This window comes from Besnoitia besnoiti, chromosome V, assembly GCF_002563875.1.
Source record: "Besnoitia besnoiti strain Bb-Ger1 chromosome V, whole genome shotgun sequence".
Classification (NCBI taxonomy): domain Eukaryota; phylum Apicomplexa; class Conoidasida; order Eucoccidiorida; family Sarcocystidae; genus Besnoitia; species Besnoitia besnoiti.
Genome location: NC_042360.1, coordinates 2,795,404 through 2,807,554, shown reverse-complemented (window position 1 = coordinate 2,807,554; position 12,151 = coordinate 2,795,404). Strand labels below are relative to the sequence as shown.

The following is a 12,151-nucleotide window of genomic DNA, read 5'->3' as shown; positions in this document are numbered from 1 at the left end:
GGAACATCATACAAGGTGACGTCCACCAGAAAAGGCACAACAAATTTGTGTCCTGTCGCATGGTGTCACGTCCGCTGTGACAGTGGCCTCGTTTCGTTCAGCGCCGCAGGTCACAACCTTTCGGACAGCCTAATTCGCCCGCGGTCAGACCGAGGCTCAACAGAAGCTCGAATATTACTGACTCCTAAGGTATTCCGATGAATGGGAAAAAGACTCGTTTCCACTCGCCACCTGCCAGTCTATTCGTCGCGCATGTGACTGAACCAGGTATCACTGCAGAATTGGCGCAGCTGTTGCGTCCTGCTTGTTGCGTGCGAGTATGTAGCGGAGCATTACCGCGTTTTGCTAGGTGGCGCGGTGAATTTGTGGAAGCAAACCTTTTATAGTGTCTAACATATCCTGATGCCCGTGGAGTTCGCAGCGTGCATTCATATGTGATGTCTTCGAATGCTGCAGCGTTCATGGTTTTCACGTGGCAAGCAGTAGCTCCGTATACGCTTTCCCTGGTGTTTCGTCGAGAACCTTCAACACAGTGTTAGTGTTGTTCCAGTGTTGCGGTGCTGTCGACGCTGCAGCAAGCAGCATTCCAGGCCGGCTGTCCTTGCGGAACCACTCAAATCACGGGCACAACAGCCGCAATACACAGAAGAAGTGCACACCCAGAACAACCCCGCGCGGCATCTGCAACCGGGCTGCACGTTCCTACTGGTTGCCCCTGGCTGCACGTTCCTACTGGTTGCCCCTGGCTGCTCCGCCCTCGCCACGTGTCTCCATCACCATGTGCACACGAACTGGCACTGTACCCGTCACCTTCCGCAACAGAGCGGTCATGACGCAGAGAGAGTAAGGGCTTGTTTGATCTTCAACCTAAGGGCTTCCTTGGCGTACCTCGAGACGGGGGTGTAGGCACTATACCTGCGACGCTGTGCCTTACCGACGGACACGCGCGATCCGCTGCATTTCACCTCGTATATCAGCGCACGGGAAAGAAGAGGGGGCGGGGGTTTGCTGTTGCTCTCTTCTTGAGCCGTGCGTTAATACAGACGCCGGCATTGGAGAAAGGGAACTACCAAAATCCCACTTCGCATAGTGTCTAAAGAAGGTTCGTCGGCTCCAAATCCCGTGTTTGCAAACACTCGTGGCGGCGCAACACCCTCAAAGGTCACAGCTCCTCTTTGCCTCCTCATCGCGAGGACCTTACACAGCGCAGCGCATTCATACACGTCGAGACGCTGTCATATGTGACCCACAGGACTCATCCAGTCAAGCTGCCTTTGCGTGATAGTCTGGCACCTCGTAGATACTGGCCGGTACCGTGAGCGGATGAGGGAGGCGGACAGGGCGGGCGCTGGTGGCGGGCACGACACACTGAAGCGAAGACTCACAGTCGGGGCGGTGCAAGCGGTGGCTGTCGCCTACGATTCACTACATGTCTCCTGCGAGTTCACATCCGGTAAGAGATGCTACCACAGGAGAGTGTTTGCTATTGCGTCTCAGCTTCTGTCGATCGGGAGAACACTACCTCAGTTGATTCATAGTTTGCTGCGATTGGGAAGCTATCGGGGGTACACGGACACACGGACGCTACCTACACACTGTCGCTAGCAATGCGTTTGAATAAGCCAACAACAATATACTTCAAGTGTGCAACAACTCCATGCAGCCCCGGGAAGCCGATTGCCTGTAACGCGGGGGGGCGCCGTGCCTTGTCACAGTTTCCCTGCCACAAGATGGTGCGACAAATCAAGACAGGAAGTCTGATCAAGAGTGAGCAGCCCCCACCCTTGTAGCGGTTTTCATTCTCCGAGGACTTCATAAGAGCTTCCGGAAGCAGGGCATATCTAACACGACGGGCACTGTCCCCTACGCGTTTATCGCCGCGGCTGCGAGTGAGCGATTTGTGCTTTTCGTGAGTGCAGCCTCGAGTTCTACCACGACGCCGGATGACGAGGCTAGCGGTCCCCTAGCAGCGTTACCCGGTTCAGGTGCTCTGTCGATAGTTCTGGTAACACTTACTTCATTTTCTTCCCACTGAGGTCTAGGAGGTGATTTAGCACCCGCAGAAATTCACGTGGGTACGCGTCCCTTGTGGGCAGCCAGCAAACAGTGGTGTCTCAGGAATACATGGTGACAAGCTACTGTCTTCTTCAAGGCGCGTATGGGCGTGTTATGCAGCCACCAGTCTAAAGTGTGTGTGTGTGTGTTTGTGTGCTTGTGTGTGCGGGTTGCTAGACCTGCACATGCTCAGTTGCGAAGTAACGAGACGGGGAGCTTCTTCTGCCCAGCTCACATCATCCCGGAAAGTGGCGGTGCCGGTTACTTTATCTATCAACTTGGCTTTCTTACGATGCAGCCCTCAACACCTTCAAAAATCCACTGCTTGCTAGAGGCCACCTATGGCTCCAAGCCCATCTTGAAATAAGAGCCTGAAAAATGGGTTTTGTATGTGCGCCACTTGCCAAGACCGGGTGGAACAGCGTTTTGGTGTCGCGTCTGCATGAAAAAGTATCATGCGTACTCGTGCTCGAGGGGCGGGAGAGAATTGGATGCCCTTCTTCGAATTGTTCGTGCCATTTCATCTGCATCTGGGGATAGTGCAGAACCACCGCCTCCATCAGGAATCATCGCTCTGATGGGTAAACGTGGATGGTCGCTGACTCGATTGAAGGAAAAACATCACCGCGTGACCGCCGTCCAACGCGACATGGTCCGTAATTATATTTGGTTGCAAATTATCACCTATGTTCTCGCCTTGCGTCTGCCTGGTGTAATCTGATGATCTGGTAGGCTTGGTTCCCTTCAGAAGGTCTACCTTGCGTGGCGAGTGATTTGTCTTTCGGACGTGTTTTTGAGAGATTTCTTCCTCCTCAGACGTACTGCTATCCTCTCTGAAAGGGAAAAGAGTGGCGATGCAAAGGGGTGGAGGGAACGCTGACGTTCCAGCACAGGAACTGTGGCGGTCTTCACGCATACGCCCCGTCTCGTTCAATGTTTCGCGGTGATTTGCCTTGAACAAAGGTATAACAGCTGTGGTGTTGGGCCCGGGGGGCGCGTGTTTCGTATGCTTTGGCGTGTGTTTGATGGCTGCGGTTCTGCGCTGGGCAGTTCTAGCGAAGCACCTTGAACAGTAACGGCTCTCAATGCATTCCCGCTGTGAGGATCGCTTTGATGCAAATCGTGCCGTTCCCATGTAGTTTTGCCACACATGATCCCATGCAGGCGCGGAAACCGACAACTGATTTTCGAGGTGCAGCCGACAGGTCCGGTCCTCATTGACAATCCTGCCACCTAGTGGTAGCAGCAGGCGTAAGCTGTAAGCAGATAACGAGATCCAGCACTTTCCAGAGGGGCCCAGTATTGGGTGAGGAAAGCGCCGAGTCTTGTGTACTTCCGGTGAGGAACGTCGGTTCGCCCGCCGTCCGCCGTCAGCACGAGGAGTTCTGTCGTATCAGGCACGCCTTCCCATGTTTTCGGTCGTTGATTTGTCGCTGATTTTGAGGAAGGTGACAACAAGTGGAATGCTGGTCAGCACGGAAAGACAGTTTCCGCAGCTGCCATGAGTATGATCTCTCTCTCTCTATCCGGACATGGCACTCGGGTGTGCTGCCTGATAGATAAGTTGAGGTGGCAAATGTACAGGCAAAGCCTAACGCAAAGAAAGTAACCTAGGCGGGATTCTGCATGACTTCGGTATGTCTGAAATCCCGCCTAACTCCAATGTGACAAGCGAGCAATTCTCTGTGCGCGTCCGCAGAGGACTGCCGCGTATGGCGGCGGGCAGACTCGTCACACGGGAGAATTTCATGCCCACTAGCCGGGTTCTGGGGGTCACTTTCCCCATGATACTTCTCCATCTTTCAAGTCTACTACGACGTGGAACACCTGGTTGCTCTAAGGGGGGTAAAGAGGTGCAAAGTTTTTTTGAGGCTGTGTACTGTTGGAAAAGTACTCGGAGTAATGCCTGTCGCTGTTTGGACGAGTTCCATCGCGTTACTTGCACACCGCGTCCGATCCCGTGGTGCTAGCCGCGAGCTTTCTGGCAGGCATGCGGGTAGTCAAGTGCCCGGTACAGTACCATGGAGACAGTCGCACAGCAATCCCTAGTTTTCCAGTACGTCGTTTCTTCCTCTGTCCTGCGATGCACTTCGAGTGATACACACGCTGACAGTGGCTTTCAACACTCGCCACCCTCAGGTATGTTCAGCTGCTCATCCGGCTGTGAAGGAGAGTGTTTTTGTCTCCCACGCGGAGGTTTGTGACAGTATGGCTGTGGAGATTTGCTGCTTTCTGTGGCGATGGCCGGCGGTTGCCGTGGTGCTTGCGGCTTGTATAACACAAGCTGCGGTCGCCGCGAGCACCAATCCTTCTGCCAGACCAGTGTGGGAAGATAAGACGGGCCTCAGCGTGTATGCTGACTCTTCCACGCGGAGGGCCCGCTTCAGCTGTGGAAAGAACTTGACAAATCTTTAACCCAATACGACGAAAGAATCTTTGACGAAGTACTGTGGAGAAAACACTTGCGGGCAGGCACAGGAGCTTTCGACTTTTGGACCTGCGACGAAGTTCACTGCCGAGGACGCGTGCTATACGTTTGTCGTAGAGACTCTTCCTGATGCCCCACGAACTATATTTTTCATATGCGCGAAGAGTGTTCATACAGCGACGGAGACAGCACACACAACATAAACAGACAAGTGCCTGGTGACTGTCGCCGTGCCGAAAAAGCCTTCGCTTACAGAAGAGAGTAAGCTAACGCAGGGCCTGTCTGTATTCTCTTCCCGGGGATATTCGCGGGCGGTGCGAGTAGTCTCACCACTGGACGGACAGCCGGAGAAGCTTTGCGGGTAGTTGCGTCAGCTCCGTACATTTCTTCACGATAGTGCTTGGAACAGAGAGCACGTCTTTTGCCGTCTGCAGCGAGAGTGAGAATATACGGGCTGAACCTTATATGTCTATTTTCCGGTGAACTGGGGACTTGTACACCATCGTCAACTAACTTGCGTCAACTGGACAATGTGGCTGCTTCGCCACGGCCGTCTTGCAGGTGCATATTTCGCCGGTACACCTTAACCACTTTTCTGCCGTCACCGGTGAGACAACCTTGCCACAGAGTAAATACGGGAGCACGTATCCAGATTCAGTGTCATTAATTGCTGTAACTACAATCGCCTGAGGTGTCCCGCTGCCATTGGGGCCTTCATACTGGGGCTTTAAGGAGACAGTTTCCCGTTATGTTCCGCATTCGGTCGAAGCCCTGTCCTCAACAAAAGACCCCTGGTGGAGCCACAAGGTGTAACGAATAAAGGAGGTGGTGAATAAGAGTACGCTCATTTTTACATTTATGTCTGGCGCTGGAGAAACACCGTCTTGTCGCAAGTCCCCAAGCAGTTCTGCTCGGGTCGAAGCGAGAAATGATCTGGGAAGTGAACATAGTCTTGCATTGCATAGTTGCCCGTTCTACTGATTGTGTGTATAGCGGCGGGAAATGCAACAGATTGGGAGCGGTGAGTTGAAGTCGGGCGTACCAGGTTGATGGTGGTCCCAAGAGCTTGCAAGACAAGACACGCGTGGATCAGATGTGCGATAACCGACGAGCATACAAGGTTCCAGTATATCGTCAGTCTCCTACACACATAACGAGCGTTGCCAACAGTATCGTATTCAGTATTATAGCGATTCAGTTTGCGGCCTACGGCGGCGTGCCCCGTGAGTACGGCGAATTCCCTGCCAGAAAGCATCGTTCAGGTTGAATCGTGGCCAATCGGTCCTGACATGAGAATTTTTGCAAGCCTCGACTGTTCCACTGGCCTTTCGCCGTAGGAGGATGCGGGCCTCTTTACCTCCATTACTGGAACCCACTGGGTTTCGGGCCGCTCGTGAAATAGCTCCAGCCCCCTGCCTCCTTTCTCACGTGTAAGTGTCGTGTTGTTTTGAAATTGCCTCCGCCGGGGGGTGTACCCAATCGTCTCTGCATGAAACAGCCTTCGACAGCCGTCCCGTCCGGCCCGTCTGCCGACTTCCGTATCGCAGTTGGCTGTCGCCACGCGGTCGATCACCAGAGATTTGTTTGCCGTTAGGTGGTATATGCCGGAAGCGCGCTGCTTTTATCCGAACAGAAACGGCCCTAGTGTAGCGTAGAAGTGTATCTTTAAGGCTCTGGACGAAGGAGCACAGCATCACTGAATGAGTCATGCAACTCGTCTACAGGAAGGGACAGGCCTCCGACGCGGGCACTGAGCATGCAGATTGCATGGCAACGGCAGACATAGCAGCGGAACAAACGCAACTGCAGTGGGTAGTCCCTGCTTGTTTTATCCTGTCGACGATTTCAAGGAAAGGTATTTAACTCGGACTTAGCTGTTTTTCTGACCACACCTTGCTCGCTCGCGTCATACGGACTGCCTGCCTGTCGGTGCGAAACTCGACAGCTGCCGTTCAAGTGTGCCGTCGCCGTATTCTCCTCTCTCCACCTCTTCAACACGATGGCGGGCGGCCACGTCCCATCCCGGGGCCTTGCACTGGGTGCAGTTCTCGCGGTGTGGCTCTTGTCATCTACGATCTGCGTCGTGCGAGCCAGGGATGCGGTCACTCCCTCGAAGCCCGCAGAGTGCACGGCAAACGGAACCGGACTCAAGGTGACTGTGGATGTCAATACATTGCAGGCAGCCTTTGCTTGCGGAGCAGGTTTGGAAAAACTGTGGCCCAACGCGGATAACGACCTGACCAGCTACTGTGAGAACAATACTTGCAAGGCTACAGCAAAACTTGCGAAGACATTCGGCTCCGGGACGACGCTCACCAAGAACTCGGCGACGACCTACACGGAGGGGCCGGAAGCGCCAAGCGCCTCTAGCTCGGCCACTGTATACACATTGGCCGTAGGAGGTCTCTTGGAAGAACCTGAGGAGATATATTTCACATGCGCGAATAAGGATTACCCCCAGGGCGCTGATATATCACAGGTTTCCACGTGTCTGGTGACGGTAACGGTGCCGCAGAAACCTGGTACGTCAAGCCATACGACTGATATTTCTTTTCGTATTTAGTCAAAACACGGTCTCCTCTTTACCGTCATGGCAGTTCAACCCAACATCGTAAAGGCTAGGCTTCCCGAAGCTGTTACTGCTGCTTGACCTCTACTGTTTGCTTTTCTCTTCAGCACCAGCTACTTCTACCCCCACTCCCGAAAGCGCATCGCCTTCCAGCTGCCAAATCTCGGCAGTACTGCTGACGGTATCTGTCACCGCTCTTGCTCTCACTTTCTTTTACCTCCATTGAACCATAGGTGTTTCTGGGTTTTGTAAACGCTGGGTTATAGGATCTGATTTCCGTCCAGGGGGTCCATCCTCTGCCAGCGCGGAAAACGCGCAGGCACAAACCGGAAAAGTGGGGGGGGGGGGGGGGGCGGCACTTGAAGCTCGACGGTGCTCAGCCGGAGGTACGTGTAAATGTAAAGTGTCTGAATTGTGAGTGCGTGAACTCCCGTAAGATGTCGTGGCGCGCCTGTGCGCAATGCAGAACTGCGTGTTTGCCTCAGGCAACCGCCACCAGCGTTGTAATGGTGTTCTGTTCTCGTAAGCAGGCCCCGTGGGCGGACTGAACGTGATATTTAGGGCGGGGGAGCAAAACTGAGCACCTGCCGTGAGCAGGCAACAGCGAAGATGCACCAGCGACTGGCATCTAATATATCATCCTTTCTCATTGGGGAGTGTGCCGCCGGAGGGCCGTGTGTGGCATCTGAGAGGAGACAAATCCCGGCGTAAAGTTTTCAGCAGGCGCGCGCGTAGCCAGCCGGCGCCGTCTGTTTTCATTTCTGGTAACAGCAGCTGCGGATTTTCAGCTCACACACCAGCTGCAGAGCCGATAACTGCAAGCGTGCGGTGGTTCTGTCGGAAGGCTTGTTGAAGTACTGGCCTTACGTGTTTCTTGGCTCATATTCGGTAGCGACGCCACCTCGTCACGACCGGTTGGTTTTTCTAACCAGCCCTGCTGGTGGACCAGGGACGTAGGCGGGTGGAGAGGAAGTGTTTCCAACGGACTGGGGCCTTGCCTACACCACGCACGACCTGCACAGACTCGTACAGCTCGGGAAGCCCTTTTTGTCTGTCAACATATCCGGTTGTGCACCTTTACAACAATGGACTCTGCAACCACATCACATTCTGATTCTCAGTTTGTGGCGGACCGCGCCTGCTACTGTGCAGCGCATGGGGCGTGCAATGCCACGGCAGCAGTTTAAACCGTAGTCTCGGCGTTCCTTCATACGGCATAGGTACCACTAGTTGTTGAGTTGTGTCATCGTAGCGCGGACTGCCGGGCGTGTGCGGCAAGAGGAGCGTCCATGATGGAAAAAGCGGGTAGCGGCACAGCTCCAAAGCAAGGGTCATCCACAGAATGCGTTTCAGACATTGTACGCAACCACAGCACCACATCACCCCGGGCCTTTGGTGGTTTCAGCGGTTCGCCGCTACCCATAGTTTTTATTTGCAAGGTCAAGCACCTCCTCGTAGCGTTTTCTCCTCCTTCTGTAGCGCAGAAGAGCTCATGCGAGGGCCTGTCTTCGGAGGCTGATGTACTGTTCTGGCTTGCCCGACCTCATCCGCTCAAGCGCACTTGTCTCCTACTGAGGAGCCGGGACTTTTTGGGCTTTCTGCGACTCAGCCGCCACCCCGCACAACAGCACCATACGGTGCGGAAAGACTAGTATTCCAAGCGGTGGGATTTCGTTGTAACCAGGGCTCACTGCATGTGACTCCCCCTCCCGAGTCGGCGGTCGAGTCGCCTCTTCGTGATTGTGGGTACAGACTGAAAAGGCACTGGAGAGGCACTGTGGCACTAACATCTTACTGAGCTTTTGTAGTGAGGGACACTGAACAAACGCAGCAAGCGCTGGCAGCGCGTGCAGTGGTGTCTGACATGCACCGGCAAACCTAGACGCGGGATTAATGACGGTTGTTTCTGCAAATTCTCTTTGCCCCATAGCTGCAATTCCTTTGCACTCAGACCTGGGGGTTCCCCCCGCGAGTGGAAGTGAACGTGCTTCCTGGCATCTTCCTTTCACCAGCTGTGCAGATGCTTCAGAAGTAAGCGACATGCTGAAAGAAGGAGGGCATACTGTGGATTTTGGCAAGAGAAGCTTCCTTCTTGGATCATCCGAGCATGTGGACACCCTTGCATTTACGCGCGTCACTGATGCCGCCTACAATAAAATCCTTGCACCAGCGGCCTATAGTTGACCGCGAGCGCGCGGCACCAGACTTGGAGTTTGCCCGTTTGCAAAAACGTCAGATTCTCGTCCACCATGAGACACATTTGCTGCATTGACGACGCAGTTTCCTCAATGCAGATCAGTACCTTCACATCGGGTCTCGTAGGGTGCTGAACGTTTTGTGTGGAGGCGGAGGACCAAGTGAATGGTTGTCTTGAAGCGACTGCAGGCTGGGGAGCACGTGGCGGGCGCGCCTCCGAGCCCAGCTGGGGGAGCGCCGCACCGTCAGCTACAACAACGGTGCGACTAGCGCACGACACCATAGTTCTTTCGAAAATGCCAGTACGATTTGGCGGTGTTCCTTACTTTTTCCCCGGCACTACTGAATGACACTTCTGTGTCGACGACTTGGATTTACCCCTTGCAGGCGACCGAATTCCCTTACCACTATCCTTTTCATTATGGCGATGAGGAAGGTGGGCCCCGTACCGGCGGCACTGTTGGCACTCCTACTCACAGGATCCGCATTAAGCGTTTCCGATCTCGTGAATGCCGATGAAGGACTTGCAACCACCTCAGAAACGGAGTGCACAAAAGAAAGGGGAAAAGTGTCGGTGGCGGTGAGCGCGGAGACTAGGCATGCCAAGTTCAGCTGCGGAGAAGGATTAACGCATCTGTGGCCTGGTGAGTCAGCCGAGGCCCCGAAGATGTACTGCAAAGATCCCAACTGCAGCGGAACAGAGGACCTTTCGGCTATCAGCTCTACCCTCCGGGTGACGAGGCCACCAAGCAACCCGCAGTTGCCGTTGGCATACACATGGAGTACGCAAACCTTACCTAATGCTCAGACGACAGCCTATTTCATTTGCGCCAACGAGGCGTACAAGAACGTGCCTTCACGCGCCAAAGAGCCTCCGAAAGGCAACTCATGCGTGGTGGCAGTGACTGTGCCGCGACAGCCCTTCTCGACAGGAGATGGTAAGCACGACACGGGCATGACAAGCCTATGTTAGGTACGAGAAGAAAGTCTGGAGAACGGCGATCAGAAAGGGTTCTATAAGGGAAATAAATTCGTACCCTGCGCTTTCGTTTGTCACTTAAGCACCGGTCACGTGCACGCAGGGACTGGAAAAAATACTAAGCGCTTCTGTTTTGTGGTCCTTCTCGGAAGCACCGTGTGGCTTGTCCTGCTTTCTGGTGTGCTCTCAGTGTCAAGCTCATCGACTGCGGTGCCTGATGACAAGACGAGCGCGACTCCCCGCAGCGTATCACTCGCTCCAATGAGCCTGCTACTGCTCGCCCCCCATACATTGTTTGTTTGAGGCTCAAAATGGCCACGCCGCTGCAGCTGGCTTCAAAGTACCCAACCCCGCTTGCCGTGGTGCTCTGATTTTGTTGAAATCAGTCGAGGACTGCCGCATTGTGGCAAGAGGCTGTGTGCGCTGTTCTTTTGTGCTTCTGCCATTTTCTGTTGGGAAAGGCGTGCGCATTCGCTGAATTCGTGCGTTCGTAGCGGCTAGGTCCAACGGCCGCGTAACGGCGGAGGTGCTTGCCAGGTTCTGCCAACGCGTTTCGATGCGAATTCCCGCGGTCGCCACGAAACCGTCTACCAGCAGACTGATATCGCAGATTACTGTTAGCTCTTTTGTGTGTTTGCTGCATCCTCGGGTGGCAGTCCTCCCCGTCTCCGTGCGGCTCCTAGCCCCTCTTTGGAGCTCCCATCACGTATTCGAGAGGCGCGAGTCCTGCCTTATACGCTTTCTCTATACCGCACTCGGCAGCCAGTGTGGTAAGGGCACCGTATGGCGCAGCGGAAGAACAGATGCACGTATGATGTGTGTTTTTGCGGAATTCTATCCGTATGATGTCACCTGGTGCTAGGGCTATGCGTATCTGCAAATACGAGGAAGGCAAGTCGAGTCACCATGTGCTGCACTGTCAGTAAGCTCCGCAAGAAGGGGATCTCAATCTTCGACGGAAAGGCTCACAGGATGCTGCTAAACAGAAACCGGAAATAACGAGGAGTCGCCTTCTGCTGGACAAGCAGGGGGAGTTATGCGTACACTGGCAAACATGATGGGAAACATTCTCCTCCTGTGTGGAACATGGCATCCTGCAGGCGGGAGGGCGCCTATGAAGAGCAGGTTGTTTATCTTAGCGCTTGTCGCAAAAAATATGAAATGTGCGAATGAAACACCAAACAAACAACTGATGAAGGAGAAGACATCACTGCGCTGGCCTCTTGCTCGGGAATTCTCCCCTGTATCAGGATCTTGGGCTGCAGCAACGCAACGCTTGCGCCTACGCTAGACGAATGCTACGAGTCCCTTGAGCTTTTCTGACACCAGTAACCTTGCGAGTATTGACGGGGTTTGAGTCATTAGAGGCAATGCAACTTGCCGTGCGCGGCATACCTTCGGATACCTCCTTCTGGTTCGACAGGCGATTATCGATCGATTGGCGTGGTTTTGCCAAGTTGCCTTGTGGTGCAACGCTTCACGCCTTTCGTTGCAACTCAGCATTGATGTCTGAAACAGCGAACATATTATTCGTATGCCGCAACAGAGCCACAATTTATTGAAGATTGATTATCCACTCAGAAGAAGCCATATGACAGCTGTCGCCTCCTCAAAAGCAATCGCCGTAGTACTTAAAGAGATCCGCCGGTGATCGCGGGACTGGGGTCGGGGCGGGGGCCATGCATGCGGATTGTATGACAGCAGCTGGCAGAATAAGCACATAACTTGAGCAGACACGGAGCGTTCGCAGCGCTTGTACATTTCGCTCAATGTGTTTATGTTCTGTTTGCTAGATCAGGAAAGTACATGCAGAAGAATTTGTTTTTTTCGGGTTTTTAGGGTTTCATGTCGCCTGGACTGAGACTGAACCACCTCCGCTGTAGTGTGCTTCCACGCATCCCTTCTCTTCTCGTGCCTGTCCAGC

The 12,151-nt window shown here is 54.0% G+C and overlaps 1 protein-coding gene across 1 annotated transcript; it reads left to right on the top strand.

The window, feature by feature from the left end:
• Window positions 1-6,482: 6,482 nt before the first annotated feature.
• BESB_062250 (uncharacterized protein) lies at window positions 6,483-7,600 on the top strand (the record flags this gene model as incomplete). The annotated part of the gene is made up of 3 exons (XM_029364639.1): window positions 6,483-6,878; window positions 7,319-7,438; window positions 7,538-7,600. 3 exons carry the CDS (start codon window positions 6,483-6,485, stop codon window positions 7,598-7,600), a joined length of 579 nt encoding a protein of 192 aa, XP_029219347.1.
• Window positions 7,601-12,151: the final 4,551 nt, after the last annotated feature.